This window comes from Copadichromis virginalis, linkage group LG3 (genome assembly GCF_057382275.1).
Source record: "Copadichromis virginalis isolate Kocher_CV1m ecotype Utaka linkage group LG3, C_Virginalis_male_GT1.1, whole genome shotgun sequence".
In the NCBI taxonomy this organism is placed as follows: Eukaryota; Metazoa; Chordata; class Actinopteri; order Cichliformes; family Cichlidae; genus Copadichromis; species Copadichromis virginalis.
Window position 1 is genome coordinate 30,526,339 of NC_140620.1, and position 18,770 is coordinate 30,545,108.

Below are 18,770 nucleotides of genomic sequence, written 5' to 3' on the forward strand. Positions count from 1 at the left end.
AGTTTTTGTAATTACAAAAGGAAAACGTTTTCCTCTCGTTGGGCATTCTGAAGTAAAAGGTCATTACTGACAAACATTGCTCTTGCATAAGATGGAGGGGACATTTCAAGTAGGGCATACTGTAATAACCAGAAAACTCACACTGACACCTCTAACCAACCACTGCTGAAAGAGTTTACAAAAATAAAATATTAAAATAAAATAAAAATAAAAAACGGAGACCAAAGATAATGTCTGAAGTTCCTGGCAACCGGATTAGCCCTGCCTTCACAGTACATTATTGTCAGACAGACAACCATGAAACTTTTCTCGTACTACAACATGCCCCAGCCTACTTTTGCCTAATGACTTTCTTTTGTGCAGAGACTTTATCACATTCATCATGTCGCTCTCTGCACTGGTGCTGCTGCTGCTGCTCGTCTGTGTCCAGGCTAATTTTTATGGTATAGTGGTGAACTACTACCCAAGTGGCAATAATTCAACAGGAGCTTCCACTGTAAGTACACTTTCTTAAAAAATCAAGTAAATTTACTTTGTGAGTTTTAAAATTATTTAGGTAAACATGTCTTCACTGTAAATCTGCAGGGCATTCTTTATTACAAGTTGGGCTACAGCCTCTGCTTGTACAGTGTGCCCTACTACATCAACGGTCAGCCACTTGTGCTACAAAAGGTCGATGAGCCGATAAGTGGAGAGTGGTGCCAAACTGAAGGAGTCATCTCTCAGTATTTTTCCAGCAACTCTATGTTTTCAATTCCGTGAGTGCAGCCATACATAATTACATATGCATAAATATAGTCTTTGTTGTTGATTTGTCACTGAGGGGGAATGAAATATAATACCACAACTTCTGAGAAGTCATTCATTTCTATTGCAGGGCCTCTGGCATAGACTGGATCTTTGGCATCAAAAATGGCATTGTATCATTTAAAATTCAGGCTCTGGTGGAACTGAGGATCCGCTCTGACATTGGCAAAGCCAACACATCACCACAGACCACTATCATACCAGCTATCAGGTCAGCCCTGTTTGTGGCTCCATTTCTTTTTTAGTAATTATACAAACATACATACATTCATACAATTTTATGTGTCACTTCTGGTAAATTCATTGCCTTTCAGACACGGAAAGTTTCTGTGTAGAGATGGATAAGGATAGAGAAGTCTTAAAGGGAAAAATTAACCTTTGGTCCTCCTTCATTAATGCAATTTTGAAGCTCTTGAACCATAAAACCTGAACAGTGTCCAGGCTGTGGGTGTACTGAGTAGTTTTCAAACATGAACATATAAAAATGGTGTCAGATATTTCACAGAAATGAATGAATGAATTTGATTATTTTATATTTTTTATTCATTTATTTCTATTTTAACTTTCTTTCAGAGTTCCATCAAACTGTCCAAGAAATTTGAGCCTGTTGATGTTTGATCCTGATGGAGACATAGTGAAATGCAGAAATGGAGATGCATCACTCTCAGAGTGTAGTCCCTGCACACCACCGTCTGTCCTCAGCCTTTCACCAGTAAGCAACAGCTATTACTCTTTTTGTCACACGGGACATGTTGGCATAAACATGAATCCTCGTGTACCAATCTATACTAAATCTGATTGTAATGAATTTTTTAAACTATTTTGTAATAAGGTCGCTGCCATCAGGTCTAATATTTCTCCATCATCCTCTCAGTATCACATTTGCACTTTGCTTACTTCTGATGCCTGGTCCTCTTTTGCTCCTGTTACCTTAGAGGACATTAGTGCTCTGCTTGGTCATATGAAACTGACTTTAAACCACACTGACGCACTTCCTCCATCAGTTTTTTTTAGTGTGTTTGACTCTATTGGCACCTGTATTCAGGAAATAATTCATTCTTCTCTTTATACCTGCTCAGTTCCCAACTTTTTTTAAGCAAGCTATTGTTAAACCAGTATTAAAGTTTAGGTCCATCTCTTCCAGACAGTTACAGGCCAATATCATATTATTTGTGTCAAAGAAAAATCGGTTGCAGAACAACTTAACAACCTTTTGGAGAAAACAATGTTCTAGACATTTTTCCAGTCTGGTTTCCGCAAATTGTACTCCACTGAAACGCTTCTTACTTGAAGTGTCTAGTGACATTTTAATGGCAGCAGACACTGGAGAGTACACCGTTCTGGTTATATTGGATCTAACCTCTGCTTTTGATACTGTTGATCACAGTGTCATGATAAATAGGCTTAAGGATTTGTTCGGGATTACTGGTGTTGTTTTAAAATGCTTTATGCCGTATCTATCTGATCTTTTACTGTCTTTATGAATCAAGTGTTGTCCGAAACATCAGCTTTGCCTTCTGTGGTACCTCAAGGATCTGTTTTAGGTCCGATCCTCTTTTTGCTTTATATATTCCCTCTAGGCAAAATTATCAGATGTTACAATAATATTTCTTATCATCTCTATGCAGATGACATTCAGTTATACACTTCTTTCAAAGCTTCTGAGTTATATAAATTGGCTTGTTTAGATAATTGTCAGGAATCAAACAATGGTTAAACAACAATTTCCTCCAGTTAAATACAGATAAAATAGAAACTTTGATTGTTGCTCCTGATCTTATGATTTCAGAAATTAAGCAGGATATCAGTTTTTTAGGCTCTTCCGTTCAATCAAGTTTCGGGCAAGTCTTGGACACCCAAATCAAGAGACTTGGGTCTCATATTTGGTTGTTCAATGTCTCTTGAGAAAAACTTCAAACAAACTAATTTGAAACTGTTTTTATCATCTAAGAAACATTTCTAAACTCAGCCTACTGGTGTTAAAGGCAGAACTTGAGATGATTATTCATGCTTTTATTTCTTCTTGATTGGATTATTGTAATGGTCTTTTTACTTGTTTCAACAAATCAGCTTTGGTTCGCCTTTAGACTATACAGAATGCTGCGGCAAGACTTTTAATTGGCACAAACAAGAGGTCACACATTATTCAATTTTTTGCTTCTCTTCTTTGGCTACCAGTAAATGTAAAAAAATTAGTTGTAACTTTGTGAAAAGTTCTAAATAATTAATTTTTACTTACTTACTTGCAATGATGCTTGATCATAGCATCATTTCATATCATATCTGGCAAAGTTGGTATAAAAAACAAATCAAAACCCCTGCTTTTTGTTAATTTAGATAAGTGTAAACTCTATGTGAGGTGTCTTCATGGCCCAATTTTTGTCTTCTTGCAGTCCTCTTGTACTCTGTCATTCAGCCCCACAAACAGCAGTGATGAAGGTCCGTATGCGGTACAGCTGATGATAGAGGACTTTCCCAGACAGAACATAACGTTGACTCAAACCAACGGGACACAAACAATAATAACAACCAACGATGCTATCAGCAAAATGCCAGTTCAGTTTGTCGTGAGAGGTACAAATAATTTCTCCTGGCTCCTGCTTAATGGCCCTGTTATTTTGGCCTTTTTTTCTTTTCACCCTGAAGCTAACATTACTTTATCCTTACTGCAGAAAATCCAGAATTTTTTAAGATTTAAAAAGCTTGTCTTTATGGCTGCTTATGAACTTGGAAAAAGCTTTCTCTTGGCTACCTGTAGATGAGAAAAACAATCCTGGTGGACCAGTTAGAGCAGGGATAGGGAACGGTAGTCCTCGAGAGCTGGTGTCCTGCAGGTTTTAGATCTCACCCTGGGTCACCACACCTGAATCAAATGATTAGTTCATTACCAGGCCTCTGGAGAACTTCAACACATGTTGAGGAGCTAATTTAGCCATCTAAATCAGCTATGCTGGATCAAGGACACATCTAAAACCTGCAGGACACCGGCACTTGAGGCCTGGAGTTCCCTACCCCTGAGTTAGAGTTTCTATCCTTAAAAAAAGTCTTTATTATTGTCATCACTGCTTTGTGTGTTGCTTCAGTGGATCCTGCAGTGCCATCGTGCACAGAGGGACTCTTTCTACCCATGTTCCTGCCTCCAACCCCAGCCCACAGAACCCAGCTCTACACCTACGTCAATCAGACTCTGGCTATCAGCATCAAGGCACAGACACTTAACTCCACGTAAGTAGATCTCTAAATATAGAATTAAAGGCTTTATTTGTTAAATTACCAATGATTAACACATCCTGCAGCACTGACTGTTTCTAAAATTAAGATGTAGCTTTAATGCGCAAATCAAACCTGTTTTTCATTTAATCAGATCATGAATCTTATCTTCTGAGTTGTGTAACTTTAACACTTCTAACTGCGCTTCTACAGACAGGTTTGATAAGCCAGCAACCCAACCGGTTTTATACTGATGTTAGGATGTACTAGCACTAGGTTAAGCTAAGTCAATTAAAGAGAAACAAGAATAAAATAAATAGCTTTTTAGCCAAAATTGCTTGATTTTTACAGTAAATAAAATCTAAAATAATTATTTCAAAAATTATATAAAAGTCTGATATCCGGTCAAAATTTCACTCTAATAGTTGAAGCATTTACAGCATGTCACAGGTAAACACTTTTTTCTTATTGTAGATCATAAACTTTTTAAAAACTCACTTTTTTCTTGTTTTTTTTTTTTAAAGGATCTCTGAGCTGCTGTTCAGCGCACCGCACACAGTAACAGAAAGTCAAACAGGCCCAGGACAGTTCACACTGACGTGGACGCCATCTAACTCAGTAGCTGGACAAAGCCACCCCATTTGTTTTGTTGTCCAAGCTGTTTTAGGGTCAGTATCCTGTTTCATGAATACGATCCTACACAAAAGTATATTGAAACTTTCATTAAAACAAAGTGAAATGGAGCACATGTAATTTGCACATACATTTGAGTCTACTTCTGTTCCAATGAAACTATTTAACTTTGAGGACTGACTGGCTTAGTTCATTGCCTGCACTTTTTAATTTTGCTTTTATATTCACTCCGTCCAACCTTCATTCCTGTAAATCTTTCAGACGCAGGCATTTTAATTATCGTATCAAAACAAATGGAAGGCAGACTTAGAAAAGAAACCAAATTCATTGAAGACAGTAGACATGGGTGTGTCAAATACCTTTGAGGAATTACTCCATAACAACAGAGACATACCTGAATGTGTGTGACAAGATCAACTTGATAGTTGAAAGAAGAGCAGAAACAGATAAAAACGGCAATGTTTTATAAAACAAGAACTGCCTCAGGAAGTAAAACAATGAGAAGAAAGAGAAAGAAGAGCAACACAGTGAGTCCAAACACAGTATACGGTCCAGCTGCAAACAAAGCTTTTTACTGTATTTGTGATAAGAACAGGAAGACTGGCCAAGTCAGTTTCCACATTTAAACCTGTAAATACTAAATGCAACATAGGTTAATGTGCCAACTTATAACTATAACTAACTGCAACTAACTATAATTTAATGCTAAAAACCTAAGTTTTTTCAATCTGTCCAAATTAATAAGATACCAAGTCCACAGCAACATACAAGTCTCTCCTTGTAAAGGCATACACATGTTATCTTTCCTTTCATAGCTGATTCATTATTTGGTGCACACCATTTTGTTAGTGTCTGATAAGAAAAATACTTAAAGCTTTTGTCCTTTTGAGTATAAAATCATGACTGTTGAGTGTTGAAGGGTACTGAGCCCACATTTTACCTGCTGAAATCCTGCCTCACTGGAAGAGCATTTCTAACGGTGTGTTCACACCGAACGCGATGGACGCGAATAGAGCGTCAGGTTTACATGTAAAGTCAATGGAAAGGCGCGATGACGCGCGATTGCGGGTCCCGCGAAAATTCGGAAGCAGATTTGCGTCGCGAAAACGCCAAAACGCGTGAAACGCGCGTCAGTGTAGCGCGTCAGGCGCGTTTGACGCGCGAATAAAACCACGCGCGTGAGTTTTTGTGTTGCACTTTGTGCATACGCGCGTTTCGCGTCTACCGCTCGAGTTGGAAAAATCTGAACTCCAGCGTCAAATCGCGCCGCGACAACCAATCAGGAGCCTGGTGACGTGGCTCTGACCTAGGTCAAAGGGGCAGATCCAGCCAAAGCCCTTCATTCTTCATTCAGTATGGAGGAAAAGCTGATCAGCGCCGTGGCTAACCACCCCGAGCTATATGATGCCAGCTCCTATTTCTACCGAGACAGGAATAAAAAGGACCTAGCTTGGAGACACATAAGTGAGGAGATCGGGCAACCTGGTAAGTTCATTCCTTCTTCTTTTTAATTTTCAGACTGACCCGATGAAGCCGTGCAAAAGCTAGCAAGCGCGCCTACTGTCCCGCGATTTTCCCACTGTTGTACAAATACCTTTCCGCTAACCAGATAATGCGTTTATTCAGAGGACATCTGCAGGAGAAAGTGGAAGAGCCTCAGGGACACATATAATAAGGAGAAGAGGTCAGAGAAGGAGAAGAGGAGTGGGTCTGCAGCAGGATCGGGGAGGAGATGGAAGTTCTTCGCGGTCATGGGGTTTCTGGACCCCTTCCTCACCCCGCGGGAGACCAGCGGAAATATGGTGCGGACCGTGGAGAACTTCTCCCCCGAGGACCAGGGACAGCCCGAAGAGGCAGCAGGGGAGTGTCAGTCAGAAGGTATGTTTACAATTAATTAATGTAGGCAGTTAATTTATGCGTGTTGTCATACAGGAATATATTTTGTTTATTAATAAACAGTATAAAGTAGTCCCGCTGTTCATCCGTCACTGCCTCGCCTTTTCGCTGATTTTTTTATTGCACCGTACAGCTTTCAACGATGCGCATTGCATTCTGCAGCCCAAATGACAAATCTCCTCCGTGTCGTGTCTCCTGCGCTTGCCAAACTTATCATGTTTGGTTTTGATAACCATCACTTCAAATAGAAAAAAACAGCACAAAAACACTCATAACTATGACCCTCATTCGGAAATAGACACCTGCACTGGGAGCAAAAAAGGCGCACAAAAGTGGCGCCGCAGACGGAGAAAAAGCGCGGCATAATACTTTTACGTTTTAAAATCGACAAAGGTTTGCACTTTGAGAATCAACTTGTGAGAACTGTGACTACTGTTCATGTGCTGCAATAAATGGGAGACCACTGTATATAATAATAAGTATATAATAATATAATATTCTCTATGACTATTGTCTTCAACCTGTTAACATTTAATATTGTCTTGATAGAGTCAAGTTATCATGCAGCAGAGTCCTCCCCTGTTGCTTCTCCTGACTCCCCAGTCCCTGGTCCCTCCACTCCTGCTGCTGCACCCACAGGTATGAACATCAAGCACTGATAGCTTTTTACTTGCTTGGATTCCCTTGTGATCACCTTTACTAAATATCTACAACCAATCTGTTCATATCCTGTTTTTTTTTCAATTTTGAAAATGACAATCTAGTAGCAGCCTTCTCATTTCTTTGTGGTGTTTTGTTCTGTTTTTTACAGGCCCACAGAGGAGGAGAGCTCGAAGGCGGTCGAGGGAAGGGTCCCAGGATGGTCCATCGGCGGTGGAGCTGGCTATCCTGGAGTCCCTAAAGAGGCCACGCCCGTCTGCAACAGAGTATTTCCTCCTCGGCCTTGTTCCTGCTCTGGAGAGCATGCCGCCTCAGACACGAGAATTCGTGAAATTCCAAATTCATAAATTAGTTTTTGACAACAGCACAGCTGTGCTAAATTTGGAAACATTGGACCCTAATGATCAGTAGTTTTCTGATGAGGCAGCAGCTCTCCAGGGCAGAAACAATGTTCTTATTCTTCTCCTCCTTCTCCCCTGAGGCTCTTCCACTCCAAGCTGGGTCCTTTTTATTCCTGTCTCTCTGTAAATAGTTAAATTTTATATATTTATGTTGAATCTTTTTATTACTGAATTTATATATTTTATCAAATAAACATTTATAATGACAAATGTCTCTGTTCTACTACACAGCAAATATTGGCACCCGACTTGACACAAGTAGAATTTATTTCATATTATACTAATGACAAAATATACTGATACAGTGGGATGCAAAAGTTTGGGCAACCTTGTTAATAGCCATCATTGTCCTGTACAAATCGTTATTTGTCACAATTTAAATTGTCAGTTAAATACATCATATAGGAGACACACACAGTGATATTTGAGAAGTGAAATGCAGTTCACTGGATTTACAGAAAGTGTGCAATAACTTTACACTAAATAAAGCAGGTGCATATATTGGCAACACATAAAAAGAGAAATAACATAAATATGTAGTGTATATCAATGTGTGTGTCTCCTATATGATATATGTAATTGACATTTTTTACTGTAACCGATTCATACAGGAAAATAATGACTATTAATAAGGTTGCTCAAACTTTTGCATCACACTGGTTATAGGAACATAGTGAAGACAAGTTACTTAAGAGAATAAAGAGAGGTTAGGTTATTTTGGAGTAGAGATCCATTTATTAAGAAAAGTTCCCTTGTAGTTGTGGAACATGGATCCTGAGTTGGGGGGTGCCTTCGTCTGGACGTGCTTCCCATCCAGAGCTCCACAACAGAGGGGGAAGTTCCAGCGCTCCTGGAATCCCTCTGCGATGGACCGCCAGTCTTCAGTTGAAGGCACAGCCGTGAAATCGTCCACTAGACAGTCCCAGATGGCCGTCGCTACCTGGGGGATGATCTGGCTCACCATACCTATGACACCACAGCCATGCTATCATTCAACCACTGATAACAGCATAAATCGAATTAAATTAAATCGGGACTTGATGAGACCATCTGAGTATCACTAGAAATATTATAAACAGTACCAGTTTGCTATCGGTAAACACCGAGAGCATTCACTGTTAGCATAGCACATCCATGTTAGCAGTGTATAAACGATACACTGCTAACATGGATGTGCTATGCCATCAGTAAACGCCGACAGCATTCACTGTTAGCATAGCACATCCATGTTAGCAGTGTATAAACGATAGTTTATACACGCCGACAGCATTCACTGTTATAGCACATCCATGTTAGCAGTGTATACACGATACACTGCTAACATGGATGTGCTATGCCATCAGTAAACGCCGACAGCATTCACTGTTAGCATAGCACATCCATGTTAGCAGTGTATAAACGATAGTTTATACACGCCGACAGCATTCACTGTTATAGCACATCCATGTTAGCAGTGTATACACGATACACTGCTAACATGGATGTGCTATGCCATCAGTAAACGCCGACAGCATTCACTGTTAGCATAGCACATCCATGTTAGCAGTGTATACACGATACACTGCTAACATGGATGTGCTATGCCATCAGTAAACGCCGACAGCATTCACTGTTAGCATAGCACATCCATGTTAGCAGTGTATAAACGATAGTTTATACACGCCGACAGCATTCACTGTTATAGCACATCCATGTTAGCAGTGTATACACGATACACTGCTAACATGGATGTGCTATGCCATCAGTAAACACCGACAGCATTCACTGTTAGCATAGCACATCCATGTTAGCAGTGTATAAATGGCTGGTTTAGCATATATTAGCACAGGTATCAATAAAGGACTACCGTATTGACCACTTTTACTAACCTCAGGCAGACGGACAGGCGCTCTGCAGGTGGGATTGAGCGCCTGTAATTGGTGTCTAGGCGGGCGATTCTGGGACCGACACGGGAAAGCAGGTCCTCAAACTGGCCGGGTGACAGACGATGATATCGCTGGAATCTGCCGTCATCCAGGCGCAGCTCCTGGAGCAAATGGTGAAACTCACCAAACTGCTCACGCGCCTGGAGGACCTGATGGACCCAGGTACGGCGAGGACGTCTTTTACGCTGCTGCTCTGCTCTCCACAGTACATAGAGAAGGGAGACTCTCTCTTCAAGCGCTAGCTCGATAGCTGCCATCTTGCAAAACCAGGTCTGGCACAACTCCCTCCCACATTCCTCCCACATTTCCGGTTCACGCGCGTCAAAATATGATATTTTGACGCGCGATGGATTTTTCTTGGACACGCGTTGAGACGCGAATGTACACGCGTCAAATTAGGGGCGTTTGGGGCGTTTTATTCGCGTCCATCGCGTTCGGTGTGAACACACCGTAACAAAGATAGTAACGTTTAATGGTTTGGAGACTTGATGTTGGGACTGCATTAAATAATTGTGCAACAAATAAGTTTGATTTTATTTTTTATACTTGCAGAGTTACATGTAAACTTACTGATGGTAATTTTTTTTAAAGCTATTCATAAGGCACTGCTTTTCATGTTCTTTGACTTCAATCCAAATCCATCAAACTGTACCAAACTGAAAAACATTTTTATTTAGATATGTAACTGTAAGATAAACTCTCTAAACATTAAAAAAATGTATATTAAAAATAATGTAAAATGCATTTTGATAAAGAATCTCTTGTACTGATTTATTTTCACAGGGCAGCCAAGTACCACTCTGAGCTTCGATGTGTCATTGCGACCGTTGGTGAGCAGTGTTTTAACGTCCAATACCAACAGCTACACAACTGATACAGTTCATGAGTAACCTCTGTTTCAACTTTTTACAGCATTGCCAACTACATCACCCAATACACCAGCGTGTGAGTATGAAGGCCTGGACTAAATCAAAGTTAGCCTGACTTATCAGATTTAGAGAATAAATAGAAAATAGTAGAAGAACAGAAACTAGTACTTGCATTAAAAATGAATCAAACCAAATGGAGAGTCCAAAATGAATTGTGCTGGATCATCTTAATTTCATTTTCATCTTTATCACAAAACCTCCACTAGAGGGTGGAGTGGTATGTTAAAATCTAGGGCTGGCCAGCTTAGTTAACAGTGTTGGTCAAGTTACCTGAAAATAGTAGTTAGTCACTAATTACTGATTACTTCTCCAAGAAAGTAATCCCATACTTTACTGATTCCTTATTTTCAAAAGTAAGTTACTTTATTAATTAGTTACTTTTAAAAAACATGATACACAACCTGAAAATGTAATAAAGCAATAGACATTTCAGCCCAATTCTATTTTTTCTGCATATAGAAAATCTGTTTTGTCTGTTTTTAAAACTTGTTTTATTACTTAAATTTTTTTTTAACTTTACACACATTGCATCAAGCAAAAATTAAGGAAGAAATTTGTTTAACATTTAAACCTATTTCCTGCATATTTCAGCATATAAAATAAATAAAATCAAAGCGGCACTAAGTCCTGTCGCTCTTAAATAACCTTTTTAACAGGAGTGGAGCAGGTGGAGATTTGCCCAGTGCCACAGCAGTCATGTCAATAGGGGGATCCGGGGGTTTCTCTGTGAATTCTACATTCTAGTGGCAGCGAACTAGGTGGTTGCTCAGATTTAAAGTTTAATTTTTTGCTTTAAAAGAAGCTTTTCTTCCCATGCGGGCTAATGTTTTTGTCACTTTTCACAGAATCAAACTCAAAGTAATGTCAGTATTTCCAAGCTTTAAACGCTGCATGGTCGTACTCTGTCCCGCACTCCATATTAACCATTGTTGACCTACACGCGTCTGTTCCTGACATGGACGTCACACGCTCGTGCATCATTGTCATTAGACACTCTCACAAACAAAATCACAGTTTAGTAACGCAGTAATGCAGTGTGTTTAAACAAGTAAACAGTGAATGTAACAGTAATTTAATTGCTTTTTTGAAATAGTAATCACTTACTTTACTCATTACCTGAAAATAATGTAATCAGATTACAGTAAAGCATTATTTTTAACGCACTGGCGACCATCTCTGTTAATTAACAAACTACATAAAAAAATAACAACCCAAACGTTCTTGTTGGTTTAGAGACTAACATGGTGTCTTTGTGTTTCTAGATGTTGCAGCTCTGAAAATGAAGTTGTCTTCTACAGTGGACTTGTCTCAAATCAATAGGGATCTCTTCTTAAATCAGGTTAGAATTTTTCTTATCCAGAGTTAAACTGACCCCTGTCCAAACTGACCTCCTGCAACACTAACGTTTTGGACATGTGGTGTATACTTGTATACAGCGAATAACAAATGTATTAGAACACATGTCATGAAAACCAGAAAACAAAAGTAGCTTAAAAGTCTGCAAAAGAAAACTTGCTTAAAATTCATATTGGTATTCATTAAGAAAATAACAATTTGTATTCACATTTTCAACTAAGTAAAGTAAAAGTAAAAATTTTATTTATATAGCACCTTTCAAGATAAAATCACAAAGTGCTTTACAGAGACAGAAAACAGACATTAAAATCTAAAACAAAACAAAATCAACCAAAAGCGAGTTTAAACAGATAGGTTTTTAACTGCTTTTTAAAAGACATGACTGAGTCCACAGATCTCAAACTCAAAGGGAGTGAGTTCCAGAGTCTGGGAGCCACTGATACAAACGCTCTGTCACCTTTTGTTTTTAACCTTGTATGCGGGACAACCAGCAACCCCTGGTCACAAGACCTCAGGGACCTGCTGGGGTGATAAGAAAGAAGAAGATCACTTAAGTAAGTTGGAGCTACACCGTGCAGGGCCCTATAAGTCATGATTATGATCTTATATTGGACCCTGAACTTGACAGGGAGCCAATGCAGCTGAATCAGCAGGGGAGTGGCATGGGAGTATTTGTGATGCTTTGTCAGAAGCCTAGCAGCAGCATTCTGAACACCCTGCAGTTGTTCCAGGGAGGCATTGCTTAAGCAAGTAAACAAGGAATTACAATAGTCTAAGCGAGATGAAACAAAAGCATCAATAATCATTTCCAATTCGGAACGTGACACAATGGGACTCAGCTTAGCGATATCATTCACGAATTTCAGCTGGCGCACTGGACTTCTCTGAGAAATCTCTGAGCATAATTATGCTGTGTGGCAAGAAATGTATTTTGAGTCATTTAAAAGTCTGCGCTCATGACTCACGTTATGACATATTTCAACAAATATACATTTTCCTCAACATAAAAATATTAAAACTGTTTTGCAGATGACATCTCAGATTCACTTTTCAAAGAAAAACCACACTTGAGAGAGCGGCGATGTTTTCTCACTGCTCCTTCTTTCTCCCCAGATTAAACAGAAACTGCAGTCATACGGACTGCCAGATGACATCAGTCTGCGCCTCATAAGCAGTGTGCCACAGATTGGCGTAACTGCAGCGTCCTCTAATTCTACAACATGAACCTGAAGTCCTGCATCTTCAGTCTTTCTGTACCAATTGGAAACATCTGTGTGGAAAGATAATACAAAATCTTACTTATCACACATAATTTTGCATTCAACCTGTCTGTCATAAAAATTGGTGATAAAACATTATTTGAAGTAGTGTTACATTTTTAAAGGAATCATTCAAGATTTGTAATGTGTGTAGTATAGTTCTAGATAATTCTATTTCTTATACTCTCAGTGTATATATACATGCTTTTTTGGCATCAGAAAGCGGTTCTTCCACATCTTAGCAATCAGTAGTTAGAAAAAAAATCTAACAAACAAAACAGTACGATTTTTGAAAACTATTTTTTTTCTACAAAATAAGTCAAACATTTTTCTTGTTCTCTAATACGTACAGTGGCTTGCAAAAGTATTCGGCCCCCTTGAACTTTTCCACATTTTGTCACATTACAGCCACAAACATGAATCAATTTTTTTGGAATTCTACGTGAAAGACCAACACAAAGTGGTGTACACATGAGAAGTGGAACCAAAATCATACATGATTCAGAACATTTTTTTACAAATAAATAACTGAAAGTGGGGTGTGCGCATATATATATCTATATATATATATCTATATATATATCTATATATCTATATATATATATAGATATATATATATGAATACCACTTTGAGCGCAAATTGGATCAAATCTTGGGAAGTGCACTGCGGTCGTGAGTTCTCAGAACCTGCTCTTTGAGCAGTTTGGATAACATCATAGAAAGCTCACGGCTCTCCAACAGGAGATTGAGAGACCAGTGTTGGACTGTTAGAACAGCTTTGAAATTCATATGAGTTGTTCGCACTAAAGTAAAAACCATCATCACTTCATGCGGAGACCCCTTCGGCGCCAGCTGCGTCCTCAAGGCTGGAGCTGAACAAAAACCCCTGATAACGACTGTGTTTAGACTGTTCCCCCCATTCCATGCAAGGCCACCTGGGTTGGCTGGAAGACTGTTTACTTAGCCTGGCAGGGCGAAGGACACTGTCTCAGCTGAACTCTGGACACACACACACACACATACACTGATATGCACACACTGATCCCCCCTCCCTTTCCAAACGTCTTCGATGCTTGTGCCCTACCGGCGAAGATGGCAGTCAACTGGACCAGCGCAGGACCGGATGCGCTGTCTACACCGGCTCTCTCTTACCCTTACCCGCCCCTGTTGCTTGTCTTGTGTTTCTATGGTGTATTGATAGTCATGTGCTTTTTGTGCTGAGGTGTTTTTTCTGTTATCAAACTGTTCTCCCACTAGGAGCTCAGTCTGAGTGGAGTTTTTTTTCTCCTCCTCTTACCTCATGTTATGTATTTTCGTTGTTTTTTTTCCTATCAGCCTACCTTTCTGACATGTCTCCCCAATGTGATGTTTGTGTAAAGTTGGTCAGAAGGTCCCTTTGTAAGTGTGCATGAGCCATTAGCGTGCTGCCTCCTGTAAATCTAATTTCCTTCGGGATTAATAAAGTATTCTGATTCTGATTAAGTCAACAATAACTACATAAATTGCAAAAAAAAAACCATGCAATAAACAAGAAAAAAAATTAATTCGTTTTTGTTTTTTTTAAACATATTTCTAATTAGAGAAATTCAAGAGGTTTATCCCTCAGAACTGTAAATACAAAAAAGTTGCACAAAATAGTTTCCAACAACAGGAAATTTATCCTGAGTGTCTTCATAGTGTTATTTTTAAGATACGCCATTTTTTTATATACTGCAGGAAAAACGAAAATAAATATTATAATGCAAATTTGCAAAAAGGAAAAAAAAAACCAGCATGTGCATCAAGTATTTCCAGCAGTGCAATGCAGAAACTATTTAGAAAAGCATGAAGTCAAACATGACTTTTAAAAACACCAGTGTAGGCTTAGAAGGCCCCAAAGGTAAAAAAGTAAATTTTCCGCAAAAATGACGTCACTTCCGGTTTGGGGCAGGTAATGGCAGACATGCAATAGTTTGCGCTGACATCTATTCCAACCTAGGAAGTTTTATGAACAGCTGATGTGTTTCTAGAATATTATATTTTTGTTGCTGCAAGTGCTTTCCTCGCAGTTTTTGCAAAGCTTTATGTGGAAGGAAACTGTGACTTTGGACTGGCATAATATGTAAGAACAACTCCTCCGGTTTCACATGCAAAAAAATTATCTTACGTGGTTCCAGTTCTACGGGGATTTAAAAATAGTTGCGCAAAACAGAGCGTGCCCGCTCCAGAGGGTTTTAAAGGGTTAATGTGCGCAGTGAAGGATTCCAGTTCTTGTGTTTGGGTTTTGACCCAGGTGGTAAGGCAGAGGTCTAACCGTGTGCAAATCTGATTGTGGATGAAGTTGGTTTGGTCTTCCACAGAGCTGTCTTCTCTGATTTCATCTGGATCCATGGTAAGTTTCTGGACCTTGTCGGTGAAGTCGAAGGGGTTCTTGATGTGATGTGGGGGTATTCCCCACAAGAGGTGCTAGGATGGTAGCAAGGTGTTTCGAAATGTAAGTGGCTGAGTTTATGCTGCTTACAATGGGTCTGAGTGGCACCCCTTCTTTGTGGATCTTAGGAAATCCGTACATGCAGGGTTTGGCATCCCCGGGATATAGGCGATGATATTTGGGGCGGTCAATGATTTTGTCCTTTTCAAGTTCTTGAAGGCAGGTGATAACTTTGTTTTTGTAGCTGCCTGTGGGGTCTCGCTTTAAGGCTTCGTAGGTATTGATATCACTGAAGAGAGAAGTGATCTTTGTGTGGTAATCCATTGTGTTTAGAACCACGGTGCACCTTCCTTTGTCATCTGGTAATATGATGATGTTGTGGTCTTTGCTCAGGGAAGCGATGGCCTTCTATTCTTGTATGGTGAGGTTCGATGGAGGGCTTTGGCACTGGAGATGGTGGCTGAAACTTTCATCCTTGGCTCATGTGATTAGGTAGAGGATCATTAGGGGGTCCATTGGATAGCTCAGTAGGTAGAGTGGTGGGCCCATGATCGGAAGGTCGGGGGTTCGACTCCACTGAACGGCTACCCTGAGGTACCCCTGAGCAAGGTACCGTCCCTACACACCGCTCCCCGAGCGCTGCACTGGTGGCTGCCCACTGCTTCACTGAGTGAATGGGTTAAATGCAGAGGAACTATTTCCCTATGGGGACTAACACGCACACTTTACTTTTTTTACTTTACTTTACTCTCTCGGTGGGTTACTCCCACAGGGCTTAAATCTGGGACTCTAAACCATTTGACCCTAGAACTGAGGAAGCTTCTCGGATGACAGGTGAAACGTCTTCAGGCAACTTAAAGAAGTCCAGACACTTTTCTTTCCAAGCTCCTTAGCTCCTGCTCGGTCACTAATTACCGTTACTGTACTTTTATTACAAGTATTATACTGTAAAAGCAACAGGCTGCTCTCTGCTTCAGCTTCTGTGCAGAGCTGGTTATGAAATATCTTCAAACAACAGCAAGTTTTCAGTCTCTTGCCACATCTGTAAAGACAGCAACACCAAATTAAAAAAAAGAAGCTTGTACTTCAGTAACTCCTCATTAATTAGTAACTAACAATCAAACTGTAGAACTGGAAAAAATGTAAGGGAACTTCAGATCCTGGGTGGGTGAGAGAGAGAAGTATCAGTTTTATTTTAGATTTGAAAAATAAAATTTATATTTCAGTTTGTGATGATTCAATTCAATTTCTATTCAATTCAATTTTATTTATATATGTTGCACATTTGGATTAAAATGAATTGAAACCAGTGTGGCTTTGTGAGTTCGCCTTTACTGCATCTGCAAATATATACATGGACATAGCACAACGTTACACACTTTTGCAGTCTCACACAACTCTTATAGGCGCACTGCCTTATGGGTAGTGGCTGGGCTTATTTACTCCCGCTAGAGCTGCTCATTTTAGGGGATACTCCCTCTTGTGGTGTAACGGAGGAATAACTACGCTTCCTGCACTATGTCATTTTTGGAGACTGGGGCACACATTATTTTACCACAATCAAAGAAAATACAGATTTGAACAATCAGACCATTTAACTAACTATAATATTGTAACTAAAGATTATGGGGGGTGTCCTGTTTTGTCCACAATGTCTTTCTTGTCCTTACATATAGCGCCAAATCACAACAACAGTCGGCTCAAGGCGATTTACAGGGCTTTGGAGCGTGATGTCACGGGGGTGGGTGTGGTGGATCATAAATTTGATTCGTTTTGAAGTTGTACATCTCTGTTCCTTACATTTCATGTGATGCCCTTATTAATGTTTTATTTGTTGCTTTGACTGTTTTCGAATAGAATATGCAGTGGGAATATAGAGGGAGATAAGTAGTGAAAGTTTTGCCTGGGTTGATTGTGCGTCGATCCATTGTTAATGCCTCAGGGCTCCAGTAGGTGGGTTCGCGCGCTTCCTCCTTCACTCAATACAGACGAGTGAGAGTGAGAGCTGCATGTCTGTGCCGTTCTTTCACCTCTCCTCACTATTTCCCCTGTTTAAGGTAACTGTCATGTACAAATCTGTATAAATGTGTGTTACTGTTGATTATTACATTGTTATCATTGTTCATTGTAGCGGAAGATGTGAATTGCAGACTATTTTGCTGAGAAGTTCCAGTTAATCTCTGTTGCTGCGTATGCTAGTTTTCGCTATTACTCCGCCATATTGTGTGAAGATTTTTCTGTTACTATCTGTATAAGTTAACTACTGAAAGACATGCAGTACTTAAAGTATTATTTCATTGCTGTGGAAAGTTAGTGACTGTGTCAGCTAACATGTGCGAGTTAAAAAGATGTTTTTGTCTAATGCTACAGTTCATGTTATCTAAAGTATTCTCATCAGCTAATGCCGCGAACAATAGTGACTTAGTTTGGATACAGTTGTCCTGAGACTGAGTGCATCCATAAGAACATTGTTTTAGTTGTATTGCTTCTGAAACTCAATACAGACGAGTGTCTGTGCCGTTCTTTCACCTCTCCTCACTATTTCCCCTGTTTAAGGGCACAGCATGGGCGTGGAAAGGATTTTGGCCCGATCCACCATTTTGGGGGTCTAAACAAAGCACAAGCGAAAAAGGAGCGAAGGCACACACAACAGCCATGGTTCGTTCTTGCTGTGTGCTCCGCTGCAATGTTCGATCGCACGACTGGCAAGAGAATAAGCTTGAAAAGGGTTTATCTTTTCATTCTTTCCCAACCCGGAAGCAACATGAGCAGCTCGTGTATCGATGTTACCAAACGAAGGCGTCTAGCCTGGATAGGAGCTGTGAGACGAGCTGATATCAGTTCTCTTCCATCTCCAAATATCTGTTGGTGCTCCAGACATTTTCATTCCGGTAAGTTCCAAATATGTTCATATCACTCTTTATAGCCTATTAGTTTTATTTTCTATGCGCTCTGAGCTCATAGCAAATTAGAACAAACATCCTACTGAGTGCAGAACTACCTTTTATTTATAGAGTTGCTAATTATTTGGCATTATTGCAGCAAACCAGCCTATGAAATGGATGAAACACATCATGACTGAGTTCCAGCACTACACAAGGGACCTGCTTCAAACATACCACCATGCCAATCAGATTACTTCTTCCATGTCAGGGTGAAGATGTGACCCTTCTGGATAAGATGGTGAAGGTTTGCTGCGTTTGGTGAACAGTGTGGTAGTAAAACCAGGGAAAATGAAACCTGCTCCTGTTAAATATTCTTAAGTCTTGTGCTGTATAAATAGC

General features: G+C 39.9%; 2 protein-coding genes and 1 long non-coding RNA gene across 3 annotated transcripts; 2 read left to right on the forward strand and 1 right to left on the reverse strand.

The window, feature by feature from the left end:
- The first annotated feature begins 382 nt into the window (after positions 1-382).
- LOC146714044 (uncharacterized) lies at positions 383-14,593 on the forward strand. Its single transcript, XM_085450642.1, has 11 exons — positions 383-496; positions 586-758; positions 878-1,018; positions 1,381-1,519; positions 3,201-3,381; positions 3,891-4,032; positions 4,542-4,685; positions 10,316-10,362; positions 10,445-10,477; positions 11,724-11,800; positions 12,931-14,593. Exons 1-11 carry the CDS (start codon positions 383-385, stop codon positions 13,039-13,041), a joined length of 1,302 nt encoding a protein of 433 aa, XP_085306768.1. The 3' UTR covers positions 13,042-14,593.
- Positions 5,664-7,617, forward strand: LOC146714045 (uncharacterized). Its single transcript, XM_085450643.1, has 4 exons — positions 5,664-6,135; positions 6,277-6,528; positions 7,096-7,185; positions 7,358-7,617. The coding sequence occupies exons 1-4, from the start codon at positions 6,006-6,008 to the stop codon at positions 7,615-7,617; spliced, it is 732 nt and encodes a 243-aa protein (XP_085306769.1). The 5' UTR covers positions 5,664-6,005.
- Positions 7,572-9,982, reverse strand: LOC146714046 (uncharacterized). The gene is made up of 2 exons (XR_014918764.1): positions 9,476-9,982; positions 7,572-8,573 (listed from the first exon to the last, which is right to left on the reverse strand). It is a non-coding gene; the product is annotated as an uncharacterized LOC146714046 (long non-coding RNA).
- Positions 14,594-18,770: the final 4,177 nt, after the last annotated feature.

Coding starts and splice junctions, on each gene's coding strand:
- LOC146714044 (XM_085450642.1), top strand. CDS start 383: ATGTCGCTCTCTGCACTGGTGCTGCTGCTGCTGCTCGTCTGTGTCCAG. Junction 1,520..3,200: donor CTGTCCTCAGCCTTTCACCA/GTAAGCAACAGC, acceptor GTCTTCTTGCAG/TCCTCTTGTACTCTGTCATT. Junction 11,801..12,930: donor GGGATCTCTTCTTAAATCAG/GTTAGAATTTTT, acceptor CTTTCTCCCCAG/ATTAAACAGAAACTGCAGTC.
- LOC146714045 (XM_085450643.1), top strand. CDS start 6,006: ATGGAGGAAAAGCTGATCAGCGCCGTGGCTAACCACCCCGAGCTATAT. Junction 6,136..6,276: donor TGAGGAGATCGGGCAACCTG/GTAAGTTCATTC, acceptor GCGTTTATTCAG/AGGACATCTGCAGGAGAAAG. Junction 6,529..7,095: donor AGGGGAGTGTCAGTCAGAAG/GTATGTTTACAA, acceptor TTGTCTTGATAG/AGTCAAGTTATCATGCAGCA.